Genomic DNA, 21,601 nt, shown 5'->3' with positions numbered 1-21,601 from the left:
TTCTCTCGAGTATGACGATACCCTCCTTAGAGGCACTGGAATTGTTCCAGTCTAAATGCTACGATGCAGTTAAGGTGTCATTCCACCTAAGACGGGCATAGAGGAATCCGATACAAGTTGGCCAAGGATGTGGCTCTCAGCCGATGAAGATCTGAAGTCAGAAAGCTAATGTTAAGGTCATGTAGCCTTTTGAATTAATGGTTCTTTCGATGTTCCAGAGAGACTGCCTTCCCTTAGCATCCTGCTTGACCTTTTGCTCTAATCCAGCAGGACTCTTACATTCTGATGATCCCAAAAAAATAGTTATCTTTCCTAAAAAGCAAGGGGGGGAAATGAGTAGATGTCTTACAAAACTATTTTGATGATATCTGAATAATTCAAAGAAGCCCGAGCATCTTGTTAGACTATTAACATCTCCATGGCCTTTTGGTGGCCTGAGTTCAGCTGGTTGGCAGTTTTGTTATGCATTTAGCTGTTTTAAATGGGATTTTAACAGAATTTTACCATCGTTTATTATGCTTTAAAATCTATTATTACACATCTTGGACCTTAGAGGCTGGACGGGGCTATGATTAGTTGCATATAAATTATTGTAATAGAAACCCCGAGGAGCTAACAATAGTATTTCACGGAGAGCAGGAAAATGCCAGTAAACAGCAAAAGGTCAACATTTGCTTAAAAAGCAATCTCATCTCTATCTTCCCACCACAGAATGGAAAACACACCGATGGCAGGAGGGTTAACGCAGTGTGCTTGAACTGCCAAGGCCAGACTTTGGCTTAATTAATATTAATTAGCTGCCTTGCAAGTTTTCCTCCTGACAGTTTTAGGCTGCTCTTCCATTCCTTTCTGCAAGTTTGAAAAGGAAAAAAAAAACTTTTTGATCCATTAGTGCTGAATCACCATGTCTGTTGGCAGTAAGTAAATATGACCCTAGACAGAGCCAGGTGGTGGTGTGTGCTCCAGCGACCGGGGAGAGTAAGCAGCGCTAGAGATAATGTGCAAACGTGTGTTGCCTTTTATCGGAAGGGATCAGTTCCCAAAAGGCGCTGGAATGACATAGATATCACCGGTGTAGTTGTTACTTTTAACCATGACATCATAGATTTAAAAATAAACCCGAGGCACAAATCCCCCGCACTACATCAGCACTACACCAAGGGGAACACACCACCGTGAGAATGAGAAGCAGGAAACCTGGGACACCATGCCATAATCGGATCAGTTTTGTAAAATACTGAACTGTTTCCAGGTATTTTAGTGGCAGCTGTCAGGAGTTATCCTCTTTCCCCTTTTTGGGAGTTTTTTAATACCATCCAAGTGGCTCATCCTTGTTTGTATGCCTTTGCTCTGCCAATCTCCTGTTGCATCTCCCCCGCCCCCATTGGACACCTGTTGATAGGTGACACAAGCTATTATTATTGTGGCGATTAACGGAAAGCGATCGGAGCATGAAAGAGAATCCAATCCCTCTCAGGAAGGGCCAGCACTTTCATTTCAAGTTGTTTTTGAGGAAGTGCTAAAGGCGCCACGTTGGCTGGCCTGGACAGGGTATTTTCCCCTTCGGTTTATAATTTTGGTTTTTTCCACCTGGTCACCGTACACGCATTGCTTTATTGACCGGCTTGCCATGCTGCAGCAAATTTTGCGGGATATGTACATCGATCCGGAGCTACTGGCCGAACTGAACGAAGAACAGAAGCATGTCCTCTTCTACAAGATGAGGGAAGAACAGGTCAGGCGATGGAGGGAGAGAGAGGAAGACTCGGCTGTGCTGCAAAGGACAGTGAGACTCAAGCAGAGTAAGATTTGACAGCTTTTCTGACCACCAGTCATTTCTGTGGGGAGTTGAATGTCTCCATGTCTGTGTATTCCTCATATTGTCTGCTCTGGCAGTTGCCCTGTGAAGGAAATCCCAAGAAGATGGAAACAGAGACCTAACCTAGGCAACTGCCAGGTGTATTGGTCTTGAACCTAGGCGGTCCAAGTTCAGGCTTAGAACTCTGCCCAACGAGTCACAATGGCTCCAGTGCAGAATACGTTAGTTGTACTTCAGTCGCATTGAAATGAAAGGGGATTAAGTCAGCTCTGAAAATTTTCTCCTCTATGGATTAAGCACGACTCTTTGTTTCTCTTTATGCGTGGTGATTTGCGCCTTTCAACTTGCACACCTAATCCATAGACTCATTGCTTCTGTAAAATGCTTAACAGTGTGTAAAATGAGCAGGCCAGAAATGTAGGGCCTACTGGCACCACCAGTCCTCCTACTGGGGTGTGAATGCGCTAGAGTGGGGGGTGAGCAATACCCTCCCTCTCCAAATTGCCCTCTGAATGCCTCATGAGGAGATGACTATACATTTATTCAGGCATAGGCAAACTCGGCCCTCCAGATGTCTTGGGACTGCAACTCCCATCATCCCTAGCTCACAGGATCAGTGGTCAGAGGTGATGGGAATTGTAGTCTCAAAACATCTGGAGGGCCGAGTTTGCCTATGCCTGCATTAATTCATGGCACACCCTCCAAGTGTCTATTTTCCAGGGACAGTCCTGGATTTACAGAAGCTGCCCCAGTTTCTGATTTGATCCTGAATGTCTCACTTTTCCTTAGGGCATCCCTATTTTCATTGGAGAAATGTTGGGCAGTATGGAGTTATTCAGCCCCCGAGTCAAGGAGATAAGTAACTATACAAGCTTTTGAAGACACCTGAGGGCAGCCCTGTAAAGGGAAGGTTTTTTTTGTTTTTTAAAATAACATTTAATGCTTTTATATAAGTTGGAAGCCTCCCAGAGTAGCTGGGGCAACCCAGTCAGATGAGTGGCATATAAATAATAAAATTATTATTATGGAATAGGACATCCCTATTTTCATTGGAGAAATGTTGTACGCCAGGGTATGTCATGGTGGCTGGGGAAACCCAGCCAGATGGGCGAGGTATAAATAATTTAAAATTATTATTATTATTATTTTATTTATATAGTTTTTCCTGTAAACAAAGCAAAGACTATGAAATAATTGTGTGCTATAGTCATCTAGGATCAGAAGCATAGACACAGGTCAGCCAGAGGTCTTTTGCAGGCACAACATATGAATTGAAGTGCCCAAGACTTTATTCTCTCTGATTCGCTTGTCTAATTCCAACTGTTTTTAAACAAGGTGTGAAGGGTATCTCTTCGGGAGACCTTCAAGAGCATTCTTGCAGTTCCCTCCCATGTGCAAATAAAAGCCTGTTCGGTTTGATTGATCTGTCGCTTGTTGGGAGTAGGGGGTTCAGAATGCAGCTCAGCTCTGTGCGCCAAAACAACATTAAGAGGATGAAGATTATCTTGCGCAGAAGATGAACATAATGCACACTAACACCGAAAAATGTAACTGCAACATTTTTATATAGTAATTTGTCACAGTTTTGACAGCTGCATTTCCATATATAAATTATACATTAAACCTATTCTGCTTTTTAGTGCACAGAATTGTTTTCCGGGTAATTAATTTTCTGGTTTACAAAGAATGATGAAAAAGAGGAGAAAACGATCACAGGAAACTTTATACTGTCTTTCTATCTCTGCATGCAGGCGCCTCACCTATGCTCAATGTTTTATGACACTTTGCTCCTTCCAAATGACTTGCCTGTGTCTTTAGCTACAATTGGGGGGGGGGTGGTGGAATTGGGCCAGAGTGACTGTCGAAAGTTGTTTCCATCCTTCATAAAAGAGAAGGACAATGTTTTTGACCTGAAATGGGAACAAAGGCAGCCTGATCGATTCTGAACTGAGTTGGAGTACAATGGAGACCAAGGTTATGCCAGTAGGGTGAGCTGAAAAAATTACATGGGTGACTTTGAATTGGCACTACAGCTTGCATGGTGAGAAGGAGTCTCACAGCCCTGTGTTCCACAGAAAGCCCTATGCCAGACAGTGTTCTGTAGTGGTTAGAGTGTTGGGATTCAGACTGGGGAGACCCTGGCTCAAAGCCACACTAAGCTGTGTAACTTTCACTTGGTGACTAACTTACCTTTGTTGTGAGGGTGAAAAGGGGGCTGGAGAGAACTATGTACGCCCCTCAAAGATGAGCTGTAGAAATAGAAAGCTTAATTAAAAATATCTCAAATTACCTAGAGTTTTAGGAATCTCACAGGGCTGGTGCACATTTTTCAATGTTTTCTGGACGCAGCTTACTTGCATGTGACACCCCAGACAAAACTTTGGGCTCCTGCACACTCCCGTTTGCCCCATGCCTGGGAAGCACGGGTTCAAATGGCTTTGCCGATACCCTCCGAAAAAACTTGCTCCTTGGCACTAAATCAGAACAAGCGTCAAGTGCAGAAAACCTGATTGCCATTTGTTCCGATTCAGCGCTAAAGATCCGGTTTCCACGAGGGAAAGCGGCAGGGCAAACGGAGGTGTGGCTAAGCCCTTTGATTTTCACTTGCCTCCTAGGGCTTCTATATGTCTAGAGCCATACAATCCTAGAATTGTAGAGTTGGAAGGGACCACAAGGGCCATCCAGTCCATCCCCTTGCAATGCACAAATCTTATTGCCCAATGTGGGGCTCGAACCCACAATCCTGAGATTAAGACTCAGGCTCTGCCGATGGAGCTATCACCACCTGACACCCAGATTTCAGCCCATTTCAGAAACACATATATGCCTTGCTTGGAACCCTGGGAGCTGTGATCTGTGACGGTGGTAGGGATCTCTAATAAGGCTGAGAATGAGTTTTTGTCCCGGGTGAGTCTTGAACCAGGATCTTCCATAGCTTTCTTTCTTAAACCATCATTCGATGCTTCTTTAGCGAGAAGTAGGACCCGCAATGCTTATGTGGATATATATATCTCCAACCGAGTGTGCCAGGGATTGCAACCCTAGCCTGTACATGACACCATGTGAATCTGAAATTTTTAATCTCTCTCTCCCTTGCCCTCTGAAAGGAGGATTCTTACTTCAAATGGAGAAGCAATACTTTACTGCAAAATTCCACTAGAAAAGTCTTTCCATAGAAGGTGGCAGGTCTCTCTATGCCCTATGATATTGTGGTGTTTCTTCAGCACACACCTCTCATCTCAGATCATAAGCTTGGGAAATACATATTTAGCCACTTTCCATTTTAAGCCTTCATTAATACGCACACATTTTCATTTCAGTGTGAATTAAATCAACTATACTGAACAGCCCCACTCCTGAAATTACACGATGTCAAGTTGGGGGGCAGGTGAACATGGCTTGGCAAAAATGGCCTCACAGGGCAAATTAGGACCAATTTGTCTGGTGGCCAGAGGTTCATACAGTACCTACCTTTGGTTAATTCAGAGTCTTAATCTTGCCTGTCAATCACAGGGGCTTAAGCTCACACACGATTCCCTTCTGTGTCTGTAGAAGGATCTGAGACCTGCGTAATCCCAGCCTTGAACCGAAAGGTTCTCGATTCAAGACCCAAAGTAGGGCTGGTAGTTAGGCACTTGTGTAGAAACAGGATTATTTTTTCTGTCTAATGCTGGGCTCCCTTGTTGTGCATAAATCTTGCTTCTTTTACTTAAGAGCTAAACGATTAAACAAGACTCGTAGTAACAGATGTGCCTTAGCTTGGGCTTCTGCCTCCATCAGCTCTTTGCATAGCTGTCAGGATAGTTTTAGATGTTATGAATGGGAGCTTGGTTTTGTTCATAACAGCAAAAACAACTTCCACAGATTCTAAATAAACCAGAAAACCACCCCTGCCCTTTCTTTGCTCCACACTGGGTATACTTAAAAAGCGTGCGCTAATGTCCGCAGACTGGTTAAACCATACAGAGATGGAGTAGGAAATCTCTTTCACAAGTGAGTACCTTGGGCTCAAGAGAGCTTAAAATTATTTTCTTTCTTTTTCTCTTTCTCCCAGCACACAGTTAAGTGTATCTTGGCGCACAATATGGGAGTTACTCTTCAACATGATCTCGCGAAGCTGTATCACTTTTCCATTTACTCAGAGTAGGAGGCTAGAAGAGATCTCTGCTTCCAAGGACCTCCACTTTAGGGCACCCACAAAGGGGTATTGTCCATTACCCCTCCCTGGGGCCTCCCTGACAAAGATGAGAAGAACAAGTTTGGCAGGTGTCTATAGCCTGTGATCAAAGGTTGCTGAGAGAAAAAGTAGGATCAATAGGGCCATATCATTTCCCCTTAGGGATTTCTAAGTGAAGATCATTGATCAAAACCACAGGTGCAGCCTCTGTCCTGTTCCCAGCATGCAGGCTGAACTAGCAGCACCCGCGTCTCAGCCACATACCTACCATACATAGAATCATAGAGTTGGAAGGGACCCTGAGGATCATCTAGTCCAACCCCCTGCAATGCAGGAATATGCAGCTGTCCTGTACGGGAATCGAACCTGCAACCTTGGTGTTATCAGCACCAGGCTCTAACCCACTGAGCTATCTGGGACATGAAACAACTACTCTAAAATCACTGAGCGTGAGCCTTACACTAAGGTTCCTTATATACCATTTGATTGTTACTGACTAGGGGGCTTGTCCTAAAATAGAAAAATCCAGATAATAGCCTGAACATGCCATTTATTAACCACCCACGTCTTTTGTCAACAAAGCATTTGTGTTAATTATATAATGCCTTCCTTCATCAATTATAGAATGACAAATCTGCAGGGTTTTTTTCTTCTTCTTCTAAAAAAATCTGACCCTGAATGGTGATAAGACTGCCTTCCAGGATGATCAAAGCACCTTTACTGATGAGGGGGGAAACCTGCTGTTCTGGAAAATTCAATAGCATCTGGCTCTGTCCCTTTTGATTATGCGGAAGGTGGAGCCTGTCTAAGAGACCATCTTTCAACCGTACAACTTTTCCACTGCGGTCACGGTGGCACCATTTTCAAACAATGTTTCCATTGAAATATTTTGCCTTAGGAGCCACTTATCATTCTGGAATAAGTTGTGGCATTTGTCTCTTCTGCCTATCAGCTTGTAAGTGACAATCTGCACAGAGAATTGACCACTACTGAAAAGCAAAGAAATATTTAATGAAATAAATAAATAGAAAGCTCCATGGCTAAGTGGATATGTCATGTCTCTCCAGGCAAAGTACAATGTCCAGTTTAGTATAGTATATGAGGCAGAAATACTAATTTTAGTGGGAAACAATGGTGGATTTTTTTTTTGTCTGTCTGATTTTTTTGTGTTGTTTGTCTGATTTTTTGTGTTGTTGTTTGTAGTATGTCAGGAGAATCCAATTAGAAAAAAATTACCATGTACATTTAAAGCAGCCTAATTAGTAATAGAAGGAAATGGGTCATTTCACCCTCATTTGAAATCTGCTGTGATGCTAATATTCTACTTGACAGTGCTATCTTTCCCCAAGCCTCTCATCTGTTTTTATATATAAAGCTTGTTGGCCTCTTCTCCACAAAATGCCCAAACTGTTGTACAATAAAACAAATAATTGAAACAGTGCATCTGTTAAAGACAAGCATAACTTAAAACTAGCAAGAATTTATAACCTGCAGCAATAAAAGCACTTATATAAAACCATCCTCAACTCAGCCTTCCAGCAATTTATTTTAAAAGGTTGTCCAATAATGATAACGATAAGATTAAACAAAATACAACAACTTGCTGGAGAAGTTAGCACATGGATAAAGAGGAATCTTTCATGTGGCTGGCTGTTCCACAAGACCCTGGAAAAGCACTTAAAAAAAAATCACACTGCCCCCAAATGCACACTTCGGGGCACCATACAAGATCACTGCGTTGAAAAAAAAGCTTTTTTGGGGGGGAGGGGGGCACAATCTCGTGTGAGTCCCATGATTCACACATAGCCCTGAAAAATGGTATCCTGGTTTTGGGCTGCTCCGTATTGGAAATTTTGGGAGTGGAAACACTGCAGCACTGTGACCACTAGGTCCAGCCCATGGAGATGATCCAGTCTCGATGGTATCAAAAGCCAAATAGGAGGAGGAAAAAGCCACTGGACCATACTCCTTGAAAACCCCTTAGGGCAACCAAGGCTTCCTCTGTCCCCGAACCAGGCCTGAATCCAGTCTGAAATAGGCCCATGTGATTTGTTTCGTCCAATAACTCATGCAGCAGAGCAGCTCTCTCCCTCTTGAGCATACCCCCTCGCAAAGTTTGGGCTCCTTTTCCTCACCCTTGTCAGTGGGTGATCACTTGGAGAGCTGCCCACTTGAAGAGGCAGTGAGAGCTCTTGTTCACCTGGGACTCCTGATCAAGGCTGTTTCATTTCCCTTCCTTCCAGGGGCTGTGACTCTTGCACCTTGTCAAGAGGGCAGGTCTTTTGGGGAGACCACAAGGGCTCTCACCCTGAAGTCCTCAGCCCAGGAGGAGCAGCTGGCAGGAGATAGGAACGGTAGTTACAGCATGAACACACAGCAGTGAATAGAAGGCTTACAATGCATGAAGCTTGGGATTATTTTTATGGTTTCGGGTAGGTGTTGGAGGAGAGCTTTGAGTAACTCTCTTAGGCTGCAATACTAGGCACACTTACTCAAGAGTGAGCACCACTGCAATTGATGCTACAGAACATTGGCTGTGACCTTTGTTAACATGCTTAAACTGGGGGTGTTTGGAGGAAGTTGCTAACCTGCCCACCAGCTACATTTTGAGCTTTACTGCTACACTTTGAGCTTTACTGCTACACTTTGAGCTTTACTGAACCCAACATTCAGCATCCCCTGGCAGCAAAAGCCACTAGATAGGGTGCTGAACGGACCCAACTTCCAGCCATGGAGCTTTGGTTGTGTGTCGGCTGAGAATGTGTGGTATTGTTTCAGCATAAGAGTTGTGGAAGGGGTTAGGCGTTCTCTTTGTCATTGCTTTTTTTTCTTTAGTGAGTGACATTTGGTTTCCCACCTCCATCTGGTGTGGGTATTAGCTTTCTTAGCACCATCTGGCTCCCCCATGTCTTCTGTATATCTATAGGTAGCTCTTTCAATAGCATTTATTTCCCCCACCCTTCGTTTGGTGTAAGTTAGCTTTCCCCCTGTCACTCCACTTGCCTGTTTCATTGCGGTTCCCAATTGCCTCTCTAGTTCTTTATCCCGTCTGCCATCTTGTTGCCTCCTCTCCTCAAGTTTGCCCTTTAAACTCACAAAACACCCCTCTCTGTTTCTTTCCTGTTGCTTCCCATTGGCCAATGAAACCCTAGGCAACGCTTACAAAACCAAGACTCATTTAAACACAATGGTTTTTTTCCGGATGGAGTGGAGCTGGTCAACTACACTAAAGAGCAGTCTAAAGCAGTGATGACTATCCCACAGCTTGACTTCCGTAAGAACCTGCGTACCCTCCAACATTTCTCCAATGAAAATAGGGACATCCCATTCCATAAACACCGTTTATACCCCGCCCATCTGGCTGGCTTGCCCCAGCCACTCTGGGTGACTTCTAACATACATAAAAACACAATAAAACAATAAACATTTTTTTTAAAAAAAACTTTCCTTTACATGGCTGCCTTCAGATGTCTTCCAAAAGTTGTGTACAGTGGACCCTCTGGATACGAACTTTATTAGTTCCGGGGGTCCCTACGTACCCCGAAAAGTCCGCAACATGAGGTGCCGCTTCTGCATCCGGCACGCAGAGCGCTTCTGCACATGCACTTCCGGGTTTGCCATGTTCACAACCCGAAAGTTACGTTACCCGAAGGTAACGTAACCCGAGAGTCCACTGTAGTTACTTATCTCCTTGGCTTGGGGGGAGGGTCTCACATAACTCCATACCCTCCAACATTTTCCCAGTAAAAACAGGAAATTCCTAAGGAAAAGCAGGACATTCCAGGATCAAATCAGAAACCAGGAGAGCTCTGTAAATCCAGGACTGAACCTGGAAAATAGGGAGACTTGGAGGGTCTGCAACTGTTGTTGTTTTAAATGCTTGGAGCAAGTTTTTGTGTCTTTGACATTGAGTGGTGGTGGTGGTAGAAAGCAAAATTATATTATTAGGCTGGGTATTTTCTTAATGTTTCTGTGCTATCTATTAAAACAGAGGACCAAGAAGTCAATGCAGGCATATGGTTATCATTCTGTGCCTGCATTAATTTGGAGTTAATTGACATCGATTAGACTCTGTAAATCAGTGAGGCCAACACACTGTAGTGCCATTTCATATTTTATTTTGGAACCTATTGCCAAACATGCTGATGGCATGCATGTCTGTTATCTGCAATATTTGCTGGGAAATGCTTGTAAGCAGGACCCAGGCCCTTAATGGGGCACTGCTTGCAGGGAGTTTGCCAGAAAAGGCAATGATTTATACATGTGTGAGCTGAACCATTCATCAATAATGCTGTGTGTACTTTGTACTCAGAAATAGGTTCCCCAACAGGGAAAATAAAAATGAATTGGCCCTAAGATATGCCTTTTAAAATACAAGTCACCTAGCAACCCTAACTCCCAAAGTTCCAGAGACTCTAATTGGATGATTTTGCAAGTATTCATAAATGATTCCTATTGAAAGAATATATTTTTTTTACAGGCTTTAATGAACTAGAGGCTGAGCAAGAGTTATCAGCCAGTTTTATAAGAATAAGAAAGGCATTTTGAGTCATGAGTGAAAACTGACTGAATTTTCAGCAAGGACAAATGAGAAAAACATATGACTTCTCACTAGTATAACTGGGATGGATACAACCTGGGCAAGGTGCAAAATTGGCAATAAATATTACACTATCAACAGTGAAGTAAAATAATGGTCAGTCGTGCAATGTTTTCAGGATGGAAAGAAAGAGATCAGTATGGTTGGTGAGGGTAGCAGACCACATGGAATGGCACCATTGCAACTTCTGATTGACTCCATACCTGGACCTTAAAACCATAAAGTGTGTCCTGCTACTGAAAAAAGAAACTACAGGTGGTGATGAGAACATCAGATGTGCAGGTCTGGAAGTCTCAACTAACAGATTTTGCGCCTTCACAGAGGAAATACCTCATCTGTAACAGTGGATGGTATGGTGGAGCTAACCTGCTCACCTGATCTCTCTCTGTCTGCCTGAGTCGCTGCAGCACACTGGGATGGGGAGCAACACAGTAGTGAGGTTGGCATGGTGCAAATGCACCAGCAGATCCAATCTGGTGCTGCTGCCAGTGTGTTTGCACCACACTAACCTGCCTGCTGTGCTGCTTCCCCTCCCTTTCCCAGTATGATGAAGCAACTGAAGGAGTATACCTGAAGGACCGTCTCCACCCCCATCATTCTGCCCGGACACTGAGGTCTCCTTCTGGCAGTTCCCTCACTGTGAGAAGTGAGGTTACAGGGAACCAGGCAGAGGGTCTTCTCGGTAGTGGTGGCCACCCTCCCATCAGTTATCAAGGAAGTAAACAACTATCCGATTTTTAGAAGACATCTGAAGGCAGCCCTGTTTAGGGAAGTTTTTAATGTTTGAATTTTTATTCTGTTTTTAATGTTCTGTTGAAAGCCGCCCAGAGTGGCTGGGGAAACCCAGCCCAGCCAGATGGGTGGAGTAGAAATAATAACAAATTATTATTATTATTATTATCATCATCACCATCACTCAGCTAATCAAAGGTCACGTGAGCAGCATAGGCTTACCATGCCAGTAGCAGCTACTCAGCAGTGAGAATGTGTCATCTCAGCAGCAATTCTCATGAACTTGGTTTATGGTAGAGGGCATATAAGTGGCTAGCAGGGGCACTGCTTCTTCTTAGAGCAGCAGGCAGGATGAAGGCTTGTTTCACAGCACTCAGATAAGGAGGGACTATCTTTGCCTATGGTGTCTCGGCTTGAGCTTACTGGAGAGTGAGAGTTTTTTGTTTTTTTAATTCAAAGCTGCCCATCAATTCTTTGCATTTGTGATAACTGAAAATGGAGAACAGCACCTACAATTATTAACAATACTGTATGTACCAGTGCATGTAGGAAGCAGGGGGGAAGATAATAAATAAGCTACAGTGAGAAAACAGAGGCATGGAAACAAGGCAAAATGGTGCAAAGCTAGTGTGGCCATAGCAGGTATCATGGAATATTTCTTTAAAATAGTCATCATGATAACATCCTACATCTAAGCCCAGAAATGTGGGTGAAGAGCTCAAATTATGCTCTAATCATGTGCTCCAATGCGGCTTTTATAAGGGCATTATTAGTCCATTGATTATGAAACGGAATAATATTTATCCTGCAGATTTGACAAATCCATATCAGAAGGTGTGACAATTCATCAACACTGAGCATTGATAAAAAATGTAAGTGGTAGTTACTTTCATTGCCCATCTCCTGTGCTAAACCATTCAATACGTTAGGATGCACTAGGCTTCAAAATACGTGGTGGGAGAGAAGGAGGGAGGGAGGGAGGGAAAACAAGCCTTCAAAAGCTTGTCTGAAAAACTACAAAGAAGAATGATTAGGTCTATGGTGGATCACTGAATGCTGATGGAGCATATTTGAAATGTGCAGAACAGCTGCAGCAGAATATAGCAGAAAGGAAACAAATAAGTATGAAATCGTTTAAGCAGCAAGGATGTGAACACAACTTTCTAAATGTAAGGTCTGGTGATTTGTTTGTTTCAAATAACCTGTCCTGAGCCCTGGGGATGCATGACCTAAGCCTAAGGCATACATTGGCAACCTCTGGCCCATGGGCTGGATACGGCCCACAGAGGCTGTTTATCTGGCCCACGAGTCACCCAGTCACTGAGCTAAACCGGTGCAGTGCGGCACGGGGACTTGCCGAGCGGCGCCGGAAATGGCACCTGTGCCTGCGCAGATGCTGGAAATCACATCTGCGCAGCTGTAGAAGCCATTTCCAGCACGTGGGCCCATGTCCGGCCCACGGCCGGAAAACGTTGCCAACCACTGTAAGGGATCAATAAACAAGCAGTTCAAATAAACACACAATAGCCAAATAACGCTTTGACTTCAGAAAAGTGATGAAAATACATTATTTTTAATAGATGATGCTTGCCCCACATCTCTACAATGGTGTGTCTCAAGCTTCCCTCCTGAATTCCCTTGGTAGCTAAGGAGGGAAGTACTAAGCTTTATTTGAGGAACTTACGATCTTTCTCTTAGGAGGACCCCGATTGCTTCCCCTGTGTAGGGGCACTGCACAGGGACAGGACTGGTCCTCTTGCTTTAGCCCAGGGTCTTTGTGACATCAGCAGCTATTGCACAAATCTCCACCTTCAGTTCAAATCTGAATTGCATGCCTCATAAAGCGTAATACTTAGGGATAGGATAAATCGTTCTGAGAGAGAGAGCAGAGGAGATTGGTTCAATGGCAGCTGATGTCACAAAGCCAGCCCTTCTCTTCCAGCATGGCTACAGAGGTGGAGTACAGTTGAACAGTATGAGGATCAGGCAAAGGAAGCAGGAAAATCTGGGTCAAAGCCAGCTGGAAAGGGATGTAGCCAGTTATAGCCAACCACTTGATGGTACTTCCAACTACCCAATGGGCCTCCAGCTTGTTAAGAACCTTGGTTGCCATGGCAGCCAAAATAGAATCCCGTGTTTCTGAATGAGAGTCCAGGATGGTGAGAGCCATAGCTGTGTATGAACTGCCAAATGCTAATACACACACCACACAAGATAAAATGGTAGAAATCTGGACTGTGCCACAGCAGGCGTTTATCTTATATTTTTTAATTAAACAGGAAATTGTAGTCTGCGGCAAGCAGGGTTTGGAAGTACCTCGATGTCACTAAGGTTCCAAGGCAATGATCCACTAAAACGATAATTTAATTAGCAATTAATCTGCCACACAATGGAGTGACTGAAGTACCTGAATATTTCGTTTGGCTGAGTGTGCTGCAACCCTTGTCTAACTAATGGTATTTCTCTGAGATTTGATATCCATTTGGGTTTGCAATGGACTTTCCACACAAAAATGAATCAATTTCAAAAGGCTGTGGAGATGACGAACAATTGGGAATTGTCAAGGATGCCATAATTGCTAAAAACAATGATAAATGAGCCTGCATGCAATGAGCTGATTCTAGCAATATCCCATCAACTGCAGCCCCAGTTATTTTAAATGGCTTTTAATTAGCAGCATGAATGCAAATGACTTGAGGCCTCAGATGAGAGATGTAGATCTTTCTGTACCTGCCTGACTTCTGCTGGGGCTGGAGACAGATTTTCTTACATATGTTCTTAGGTTTGTTAAAAATGTGTGAATATAATATTGGTATGTGGCATCTTAATTCCGGTAGCCATTATTGATGGATCCCCAAAACTGTATTACAGGTTATCACAGGGAATCTTGGAGCCAGGTTCTTAGGTGCCAGGGGACTCTGAAAGTTTATCCAGACTTGCCATTGCTCCATTGAGGAAACCCACTCTTTACCACTGAATTGGAGCAAAACATTGATTGGGTTTTCTCTGGATTGATGTTTGCTCCAATTTACAGTTAAAGAGTGGGTTTTCTGGAGGAAAGCAGCGGGGCAAGGTCAAAACTGCTCTTACCCATGCTAGAACTTGTGGGACACCTGCTTTTTTTCAAGGACAAGGGCAATTATGGATGAGCCCTCAGATTGCTATCAGACAAGCAGACCAGATGGGGTTTGGGTGTCCTGGATTTGGGATGGAAAAAGTTGGCAGGTACGCTGATCTTCCCTCACAAAAGGAAGGGGGAGAGAAACATGTCAGTGGCTCAGAAGGGAAACTCTCAGATCCCTTCCATTCCAAAGCTCTCTTCCCTACCCCTTTTCTGTCACCGATGGATAGAAGTGAGTAGATGGTGATAATGAAAACTCTGAGACAGTGTGAAAAGTGCCTTCAATTAATCACAGGGGCCTGTAAATAGGGATGCTAACTTAGTTTTTTAGGGGTGGGTGGGTAGCACTCTCCATGAATGATGTTGTAGGCAAGCATTATTGCCATGAAATTGTTTTCTATTTAGGTCATAGTTTTCCAGGTCAGAGGGTCTTCTTCATAAAATTATTACTGCCTGGTGCATTGTGGAAGGTTCTTCCTCTGCTCCCCCTCCCTAATGTTCTGAAACTTCTTTTTTCTTTTAGTTTTGTTGGCCTTTTGCGAGCATGAGGCTGGGAACAGCCACTCCAGACCATGGCATATATTAGACTGGCAGTGCAGCTCATTGGAGACTAATGATTCTTATAGGCCAGAGTCCTAAGCTCCGTATTGCTCTCTAAGGCCTTGTTTCCCGAGTTCATTGCTGTGAAGTTCAGCCAGAAGTGGTTTCTATTTATCTGTCATAGAAGGCACTGGAAAGGGACAAGCAAATATTATGGTTCTAGTGCTAGCGCTGCTTGTGTTTACGAGCAATAGTGAGTATACATTTTCAATGTTATATTAGTCACAGCCTCCTGCCTCCTGGAAGGCTGCCATGGTAGTCACTGGTGCTGCAAAAAGAGAATGTGCTGTGTACTTACCACACGGATGCAGCCTAGAATGATATGCGTTGAGGATGTAATCCGAACAATTCTTAGGGGTCCTGGCTTGCTCAGCACAGGTGAAGCCAAAGGGCCAGAGATGAGTGAACTCTCCAAAATAGCCGCAGGTGGACTTGTTAACTATCTGTCCTGCCCCCCACTGCTCCAAATATCAGGGGAAATAGGATATTTTTCAGTCAACCGAAGGGTACCAGACTGCCTACAGATGACCTATTTATTGAGATTTGTCTTAACTTGTTTTTAAGGAGATTCCTGGCCTGAATTTCATTATTCAGGGAACAATGACACTCTGGGTGGAAAAGAAATGTTTCTCCTTGTAAAAGTGATGCCCGTTCTTGGATCTAAGGCAAAGGGACAGGGGTGTACCCAGGATCAAATCTAGGGGGGGGGCAAGGGAGGGGAAGAGAGAGGGAAGGAAGGAGGGAGGGAAGGAAGGAAGGGAGGGAGGGAGGGAGGGAGGGAGGGGTGAGAGAGAGGAGGGAGGGAGGGAGGGAGGGAGAGAAAAAGGAAGAAAGAAAGAGGGGGGAAGGAAGGATGGAGCTCCTGTCCGCCGCCCCCCAGCTCAGGCTGCTCCTCCCTCCTCCCACGTTCCTGTCGCTGGCTGCAGCCGCGGAGGGGGCGAAAACAGCCCAATTTCCATAACCCGCAGCGACTTTTCCCCTTCAGTTTTCGGAGGGGAAAAGTGCAGGTTAGGGTTCGTAAAATAAGGTAATTTTTTTTGCTTTGGGGGGCAGGTGCCCCCTTGCCCCTCGCTGGGTATGCGCATGCAAAGGGAGAAAACTGTTTCTGCTCCCACTCTTGAGTTTGTGTTTGCTGCAGTGCTACGTTCTCAGCTAGAAAGACCTCTACAGTATTTAAGTCTGGATGTGTGGGTCCTGTACAGAAGAGTGCACTGCAGAAGGCCAGCAGTCACATGCATACAAGTGGGCAAGGGCAGATCTGCTATGAAACTAATGAAGCTCAGACCCTCCACATGCCCATATATTCCAGGGAGAGTCCTGAATTTACAGAAAGCTGTCCCAAAGTTTGAGAGTCAGTAGCACAAATGTTGGAAAGGTGTGGTGATCTGTCATGGAACAGCCCCATTGAAGAAGATAACAGTGGTTACTCAGACTTTGTTGCTGGTTGCAAAGGGGCCCCCATGACAGTTCAAGCTTCAAGGCCCCCCAAATGTAGGTCCACCACTGCATGCGGCTGAGAAATATCCAACTCTGCCAGTCATTCAAGTCACACTGGTTGAAAACCACTGGTTTGTTGATAGTTGCTGTACACTTATCTGCTATAGTAATGGGGAGAAGGAGAGACTAAAGACCTTGCTTAGCCATAAGCAGTGTTTTACATAGTGTCTATTAACACAAGAGAATGAACTGTGAATTGAAGTGTTGCCTCTTACCATCCATCATTCACATCACAGTAGTGAATAATGAGAATAAAACGCCTCCTCTCTTCATGGCTGATGGAATATTCCTGGGATTACTTTAATTATTCTAGGTCGAAATGCAACATTCTCACACAAATAAATGCATCTGCATTCATTTGTTTGATGAGCAAGGTTAAAACAGTTTTCTGATTTTCTGCTCGTTGCATTCTTAAATCATTTTGGTTCTAATATATCTAAAACCACTCACAAGCGATTCTTCGGGATACAGGTTTGTTGTTATGACATATTGTTTCCTGTCTATGAAAACATTATACTCCATGTCCGTGTGGAGTTTTAAAATTGGTTTCCACAAAAAAGCGCACTGTTATCACTGTCTTTGCCCTATTGTTCCTGCCTTTAGGGAGACACATAAACAACTTTGCTTATACTTTGCTGACTTGTGAATTTCTCCCATTTTTTGATGTTATATTTATACTGCTTCTGCTTCTTGTCACTTTACCGTATGAACCCCTCTACTTGGTTCCTGGTAGGGGTGTGCGTGAACTTCATTTACTTCCTGAATTATGAGGCAGATAAGAGTGAAATGGATGAGGTTTCCACATACCTGAGTTGGACACTGTTTAACAAAATTTTCTGAGTCAGATAAGGGGTTCCCTAAAGCCTCAAGTTACTCTGTGAAGTCAGGTGCCCTCAACCCCACACCTCCCCCCCCCAGCATTTCCCAAGCTATCACAGCATTAAAATAAAATGAAATACAGTAATAGCAAAATGAAGCTGATAGCAAAACACCCTGAACTTAAGTGGTGGAAAGATGCAGGGAATCTTTTGTCTAGGTTTTAATCTCAGTTAATGATCCCATGGCACTCGACCCACGGTAATTTGTGGGAGAGATGTTAAGCAAAATATTTAAAAGTCTTTGTTTTTCACACTGATCTATTCTGTTTCCCCCCCCCTACCACCACCCTTTCCCTCTGAAGGTCAATGGGCAGATGTCTCTCTCCCTGGGAGAAGAGGCTATATCCCCAAAAATCCCAGGGGGAGGGTAGAAGCCCATCATACCAACAAACTTTGTGGTCACAGGGTCTTTTTCTGGGTGCCAGGTAGGTGGGTAATATTTTCCCCACTTCATAATTTCTTTGGGATCTATACTAATTACTTCAGTATCCTGGCCACCCTATGATTTCTATTGTAACCCCCCCCCCAAAAAAAGTATGTCCATGAAGAAGAATCACTGTACTTATAATTCTGAAATTTGGCAGGCTTCATCCTTTCAACAGGGCTGATCATGCGTCCATTTCTGGCAGAAAACAAGACACAGGTATCAAAAATAATAACAATTAAACATCAAACTTCAAAGGTTTCTTGCACAAAACTCCTGGAATGTGTCTGCGTATGATTTGGCAGGCTTAATCCACTCTGGAGGGGGTTGTATGCCTGCGATTTTCATTCACTTCTGTAAAAAAAATGTGTGTATGTGTGTGGGGAGTTTTAGTAGTTTTTTTAATTCCCTATTATAAGTGAATGTGGGCGGGGAGAGTTTTGTGTTAAACAGATCTAATTTGGTCTCAAACAGGAAGGCACCAGACAGCTCTCAAACTTTCTCAAGCACCCTGATCTACAAATACTGATCTACAAATACTGTACAAATCATTTTTGTGGCCATTGCATGCCCCTAGTTATTGATATGGTTTCAAACAGTTATTAGACAGTATTTCCCCATGTTTCCCCTCCCTCTCACACACATTTCTTTCCCCACACCTAGATATTATTTTCTGTCTATCTGCTTTGGGACTTTTAGCATTTTTCTCTGGCTTGACTTAAATTGAACAACTTTTTTTCTTTCTTTTCACTGCCTTTTTTAATATGTATGGAAACATCCCTTCATTTTTTATTTATACAATTATATTAACCTTTTGATTTGGTAGCCTTTCTGTTTCTTCAAAGTAGGAGCTGCTATCAACTACCCCCCGCCTGCTGGCCACCCTGCTTTTTATGAGATTTCTGTTTAATTTTTCTTTTTTCATTCAGTTCTGACCATTCAGGGGCTGCTGGTGACATTTTCACTTCATAGGGCTGCAACTTTTAACCTTGCTGTTTCCATCCAAATAGAACTTGTGCCACACTTATTTAGTAAAGTGTGCCATTACACATGTGCAGTGCCATTGTCTCACGCTTTCTAAATAAAATAAAATCAATTAATTTCTGCACATATCTGGGCAAGGAAGCAGTTTCCATGTAAGAGGCCTAAGTATGTTTTTCAGACAAGATTGACTCCATAACATTAATGACCACAGCTGTGGGAACTGTTGGGATCATTTGAGGTTTATATTGTATATCTATATTCATATCACATGGTTCTTGCTCAAGAACTCAAAACGTAATTTTAACTTCTAACACAATTCTGTTTGATAGGTTTGGTGTGTCTTGTTCTTTCTGGGTAGCCTGTGCATACATCTTAGAATAGAATAGAATCATAGAGTTGGAAGAGACCACAAGGGTCATCCAGTCCAACCCCCTGCCAAGCAGGAAACACCATCAAAGCATTCCTGACATATGGCCGTCAAGCCTCTGCTTAAAGACCTCCAAAGAAGGAGACTCCACCACACTCCTTGGCAGCAAATTCCACTGCCGAACAGCTCTTACTGTCAGGAAGTTCTTCCTAATGTTTAGGTGGAATCTTCTTTCTTGTAGTTTGAATTCATTGCTCCGTGTCTGCTTCTCTGGAGCAGCAGAAAGCAACCTTTCTCGGGGAAAGGTTATGGGTAGCCTCCTTCACACAGTTCTGCATTTACAGAAAGATTTCACATCTCAAAAGATTATATTTTTGACCTCTGGTGATGTATTGTAATGTCATCTTGAGTCATCAACAGCCAGCATTATGAAGTCAGCAGTAAACTGCTTTGTTGCACAAAACCAAGTGTGATAGCAGGAAAAGGAAGTTTATATGGGAGCAGGGAAAGGCAAGGAGGTAAGTAAAACAAACTGGTGAAGCTGATTGGAGTCTGCCGCTTTCTTTCTTTCTTTCTTTCTTTCTTTCTTTCTTTCTTTCTTTCTTTCTTTCTACCAAAAGAGAAGCGATGGCTCAGAAATTGAGGCCTGCAGCTTAGCTCCCAGGAGGTTAGTTGCTGGTCCTGATGCTCACCCAGAGTGTTGCCACAAATAAGCACAAGGTTGGTGTAACATATTAAGTTTGGCTTCACTTCTGTGGAACAGCTCATGTGCTTAGGTCCATGATTTGTATTTTGATCCTTGTGCCGACTGTGTGTTATTGACTCTGAGAACATCATTCCCTTGTCACAAAGCCCTTTTGTTGTGTATTTTGATGGCTGTTGCAGGTAATGACAAACGAGTGCAGTGGCTCTGCGGGACTGATGGCGAGGTCTGGGTTTGGATTATGGGAGAAGCTCCTGGAGACAAGCCTTATGAGCAGCTTACAGAGGAACTTATTGCAGAAAGAGCCAGGCAGCAAGCCCAGAAGGAAGCAGAAGAATTATGGTGAGCATTTCGCAAAACCAAAGTTACTCATGTCAGTGGGATAAGGAGGCTCACATTTCTAGAACGCTGTCCCCTCAAAGTATAGGGCAATGCTTTCATTTCAAACCCGTTTTCAATTTTTAATCCAAAATATCAAGTATATCCATCTTTGCTCTTGTTATAAATAACCCACTTTGGTTGGGTCAGATGTGACATTAGTGCTAAACAAAAACAAAAACCCAACCAACAAACAAAGTCATAAAACCTAATCAATTTGCATTTAAGATTTAAAAATGCTTAAGAATATTATGCCTCTTGCTTTAATCAGGAATCTTTTCCACTTTTTTCCATGAGCTTTGATATCCACCAAGACCTCAATATGGATGAAGAGCTTGTAAACACATGGACCTCTGTGTTTCCATTGTTGCTGGGAATCTTCTGAATCCATGGAGCTTTAGTCTTCAGTTCTGAGGTTTTGTCTCTCAGACAGTAGGGTGGTTGTTTGAAAGATTGCCAGTAATTACCAGTCTCAGTGAGATCTTGCTCTGAATTGCAGGCTGAGATCCTGCTCCCACTCCTATGACACAACAGGCAACCTATTGGGAGTGAAATGCTATCCTTGGTTGGTATAGAGGGGGGGGAGGAATTATAAACAGTCTGCAAAAGCTTATGTTGGAGAATCTCTAGCCTGCAGGCCAAATTTGGGCCACTAGGTCTTCCCATTGGGCCCATAGCAGATGTCATATGTGGGGCAGGCAGAGATGTGGCTGGATCCTGCAGCTGGAAAGCAGGACTAAACTCCCTGCATGCACATCAGTTCATGAGTGTGTAATTCAGTCTTGCTTGGTCATTATCTCTGTCCATCCTGCAGGCCAACTTTGACAGGTGGGTGGGGAGGTAAAGATGTGGCCCACACTAAGTAAGTGTTTCCTAATCCCTTGTATACCCCCAAAGAAACCTGTGAGCTTTTAAGGAGTCACAATCCTCTTTGCTGTTTTTACTCTCTTTTTTTTTTTACTTGCCTACCTGCTCCCTTTTTAAAGGAAGCAAAAAGAAGCAGAAATCACAAAGAAGTTTCGAGATGCTATGGCGAAGGAGAAAGCTCGAATAGTGGCAGAGAAGTGGAAGATAGAGACAGAAGATCGCAAAGCAGCCAAAATGATGGAGGAGAAAATCCAGGAGGAATTAAAGGTTTGATGACTCCCTTAACTTATATGTTTGCATTCTGCCATTGATCTTCCTGGGATGGCAAGACTCTCTCGGAATATCACGGCATTTTCACTCATGGTGAAGGCTCTCTTTGAGATGATATGTACAAATGGAGCTGGCCCTTAGGATCTGTGGTAGCTGAAAAGAGCAGCCCTATGTAATATTCTCC

General features: G+C 43.5%; 1 protein-coding gene across 2 annotated transcripts in view; it reads left to right on the top strand.

Moving 5' to 3' along the window:
* The first annotated feature begins 997 nt into the window (after positions 1 to 997).
* Positions 998 to 21,601, top strand: part of SH2D4B (SH2 domain containing 4B) — a 78,042-nt gene continuing 57,438 nt past the window's right edge. The window contains exons 1-3 of one of the 2 annotated variants that reach the window (XM_035137662.2): positions 998 to 1,802; positions 20,085 to 20,244; positions 21,267 to 21,414. In XM_035137662.2, the coding sequence (XP_034993553.2) occupies positions 1,631 to 1,802; positions 20,085 to 20,244; positions 21,267 to 21,414 (480 nt within the window). In that variant the 5' untranslated portion in view covers positions 998 to 1,630. Of the gene's footprint in view, positions 1,803 to 19,874; positions 20,245 to 21,266; positions 21,415 to 21,601 lie in introns of those variants that run through there. The other variant, XR_009557634.1, reaches the window with a different exon arrangement.

Source organism: Zootoca vivipara, chromosome 5, assembly GCF_963506605.1.
Source record: "Zootoca vivipara chromosome 5, rZooViv1.1, whole genome shotgun sequence".
Lineage (NCBI taxonomy): Eukaryota > Metazoa > Chordata > Lepidosauria > Squamata > Lacertidae > Zootoca > Zootoca vivipara.
Note: the sequence above shows the minus strand (reverse complement) of the source record. Positions and strands in the feature narration are given on the sequence as shown.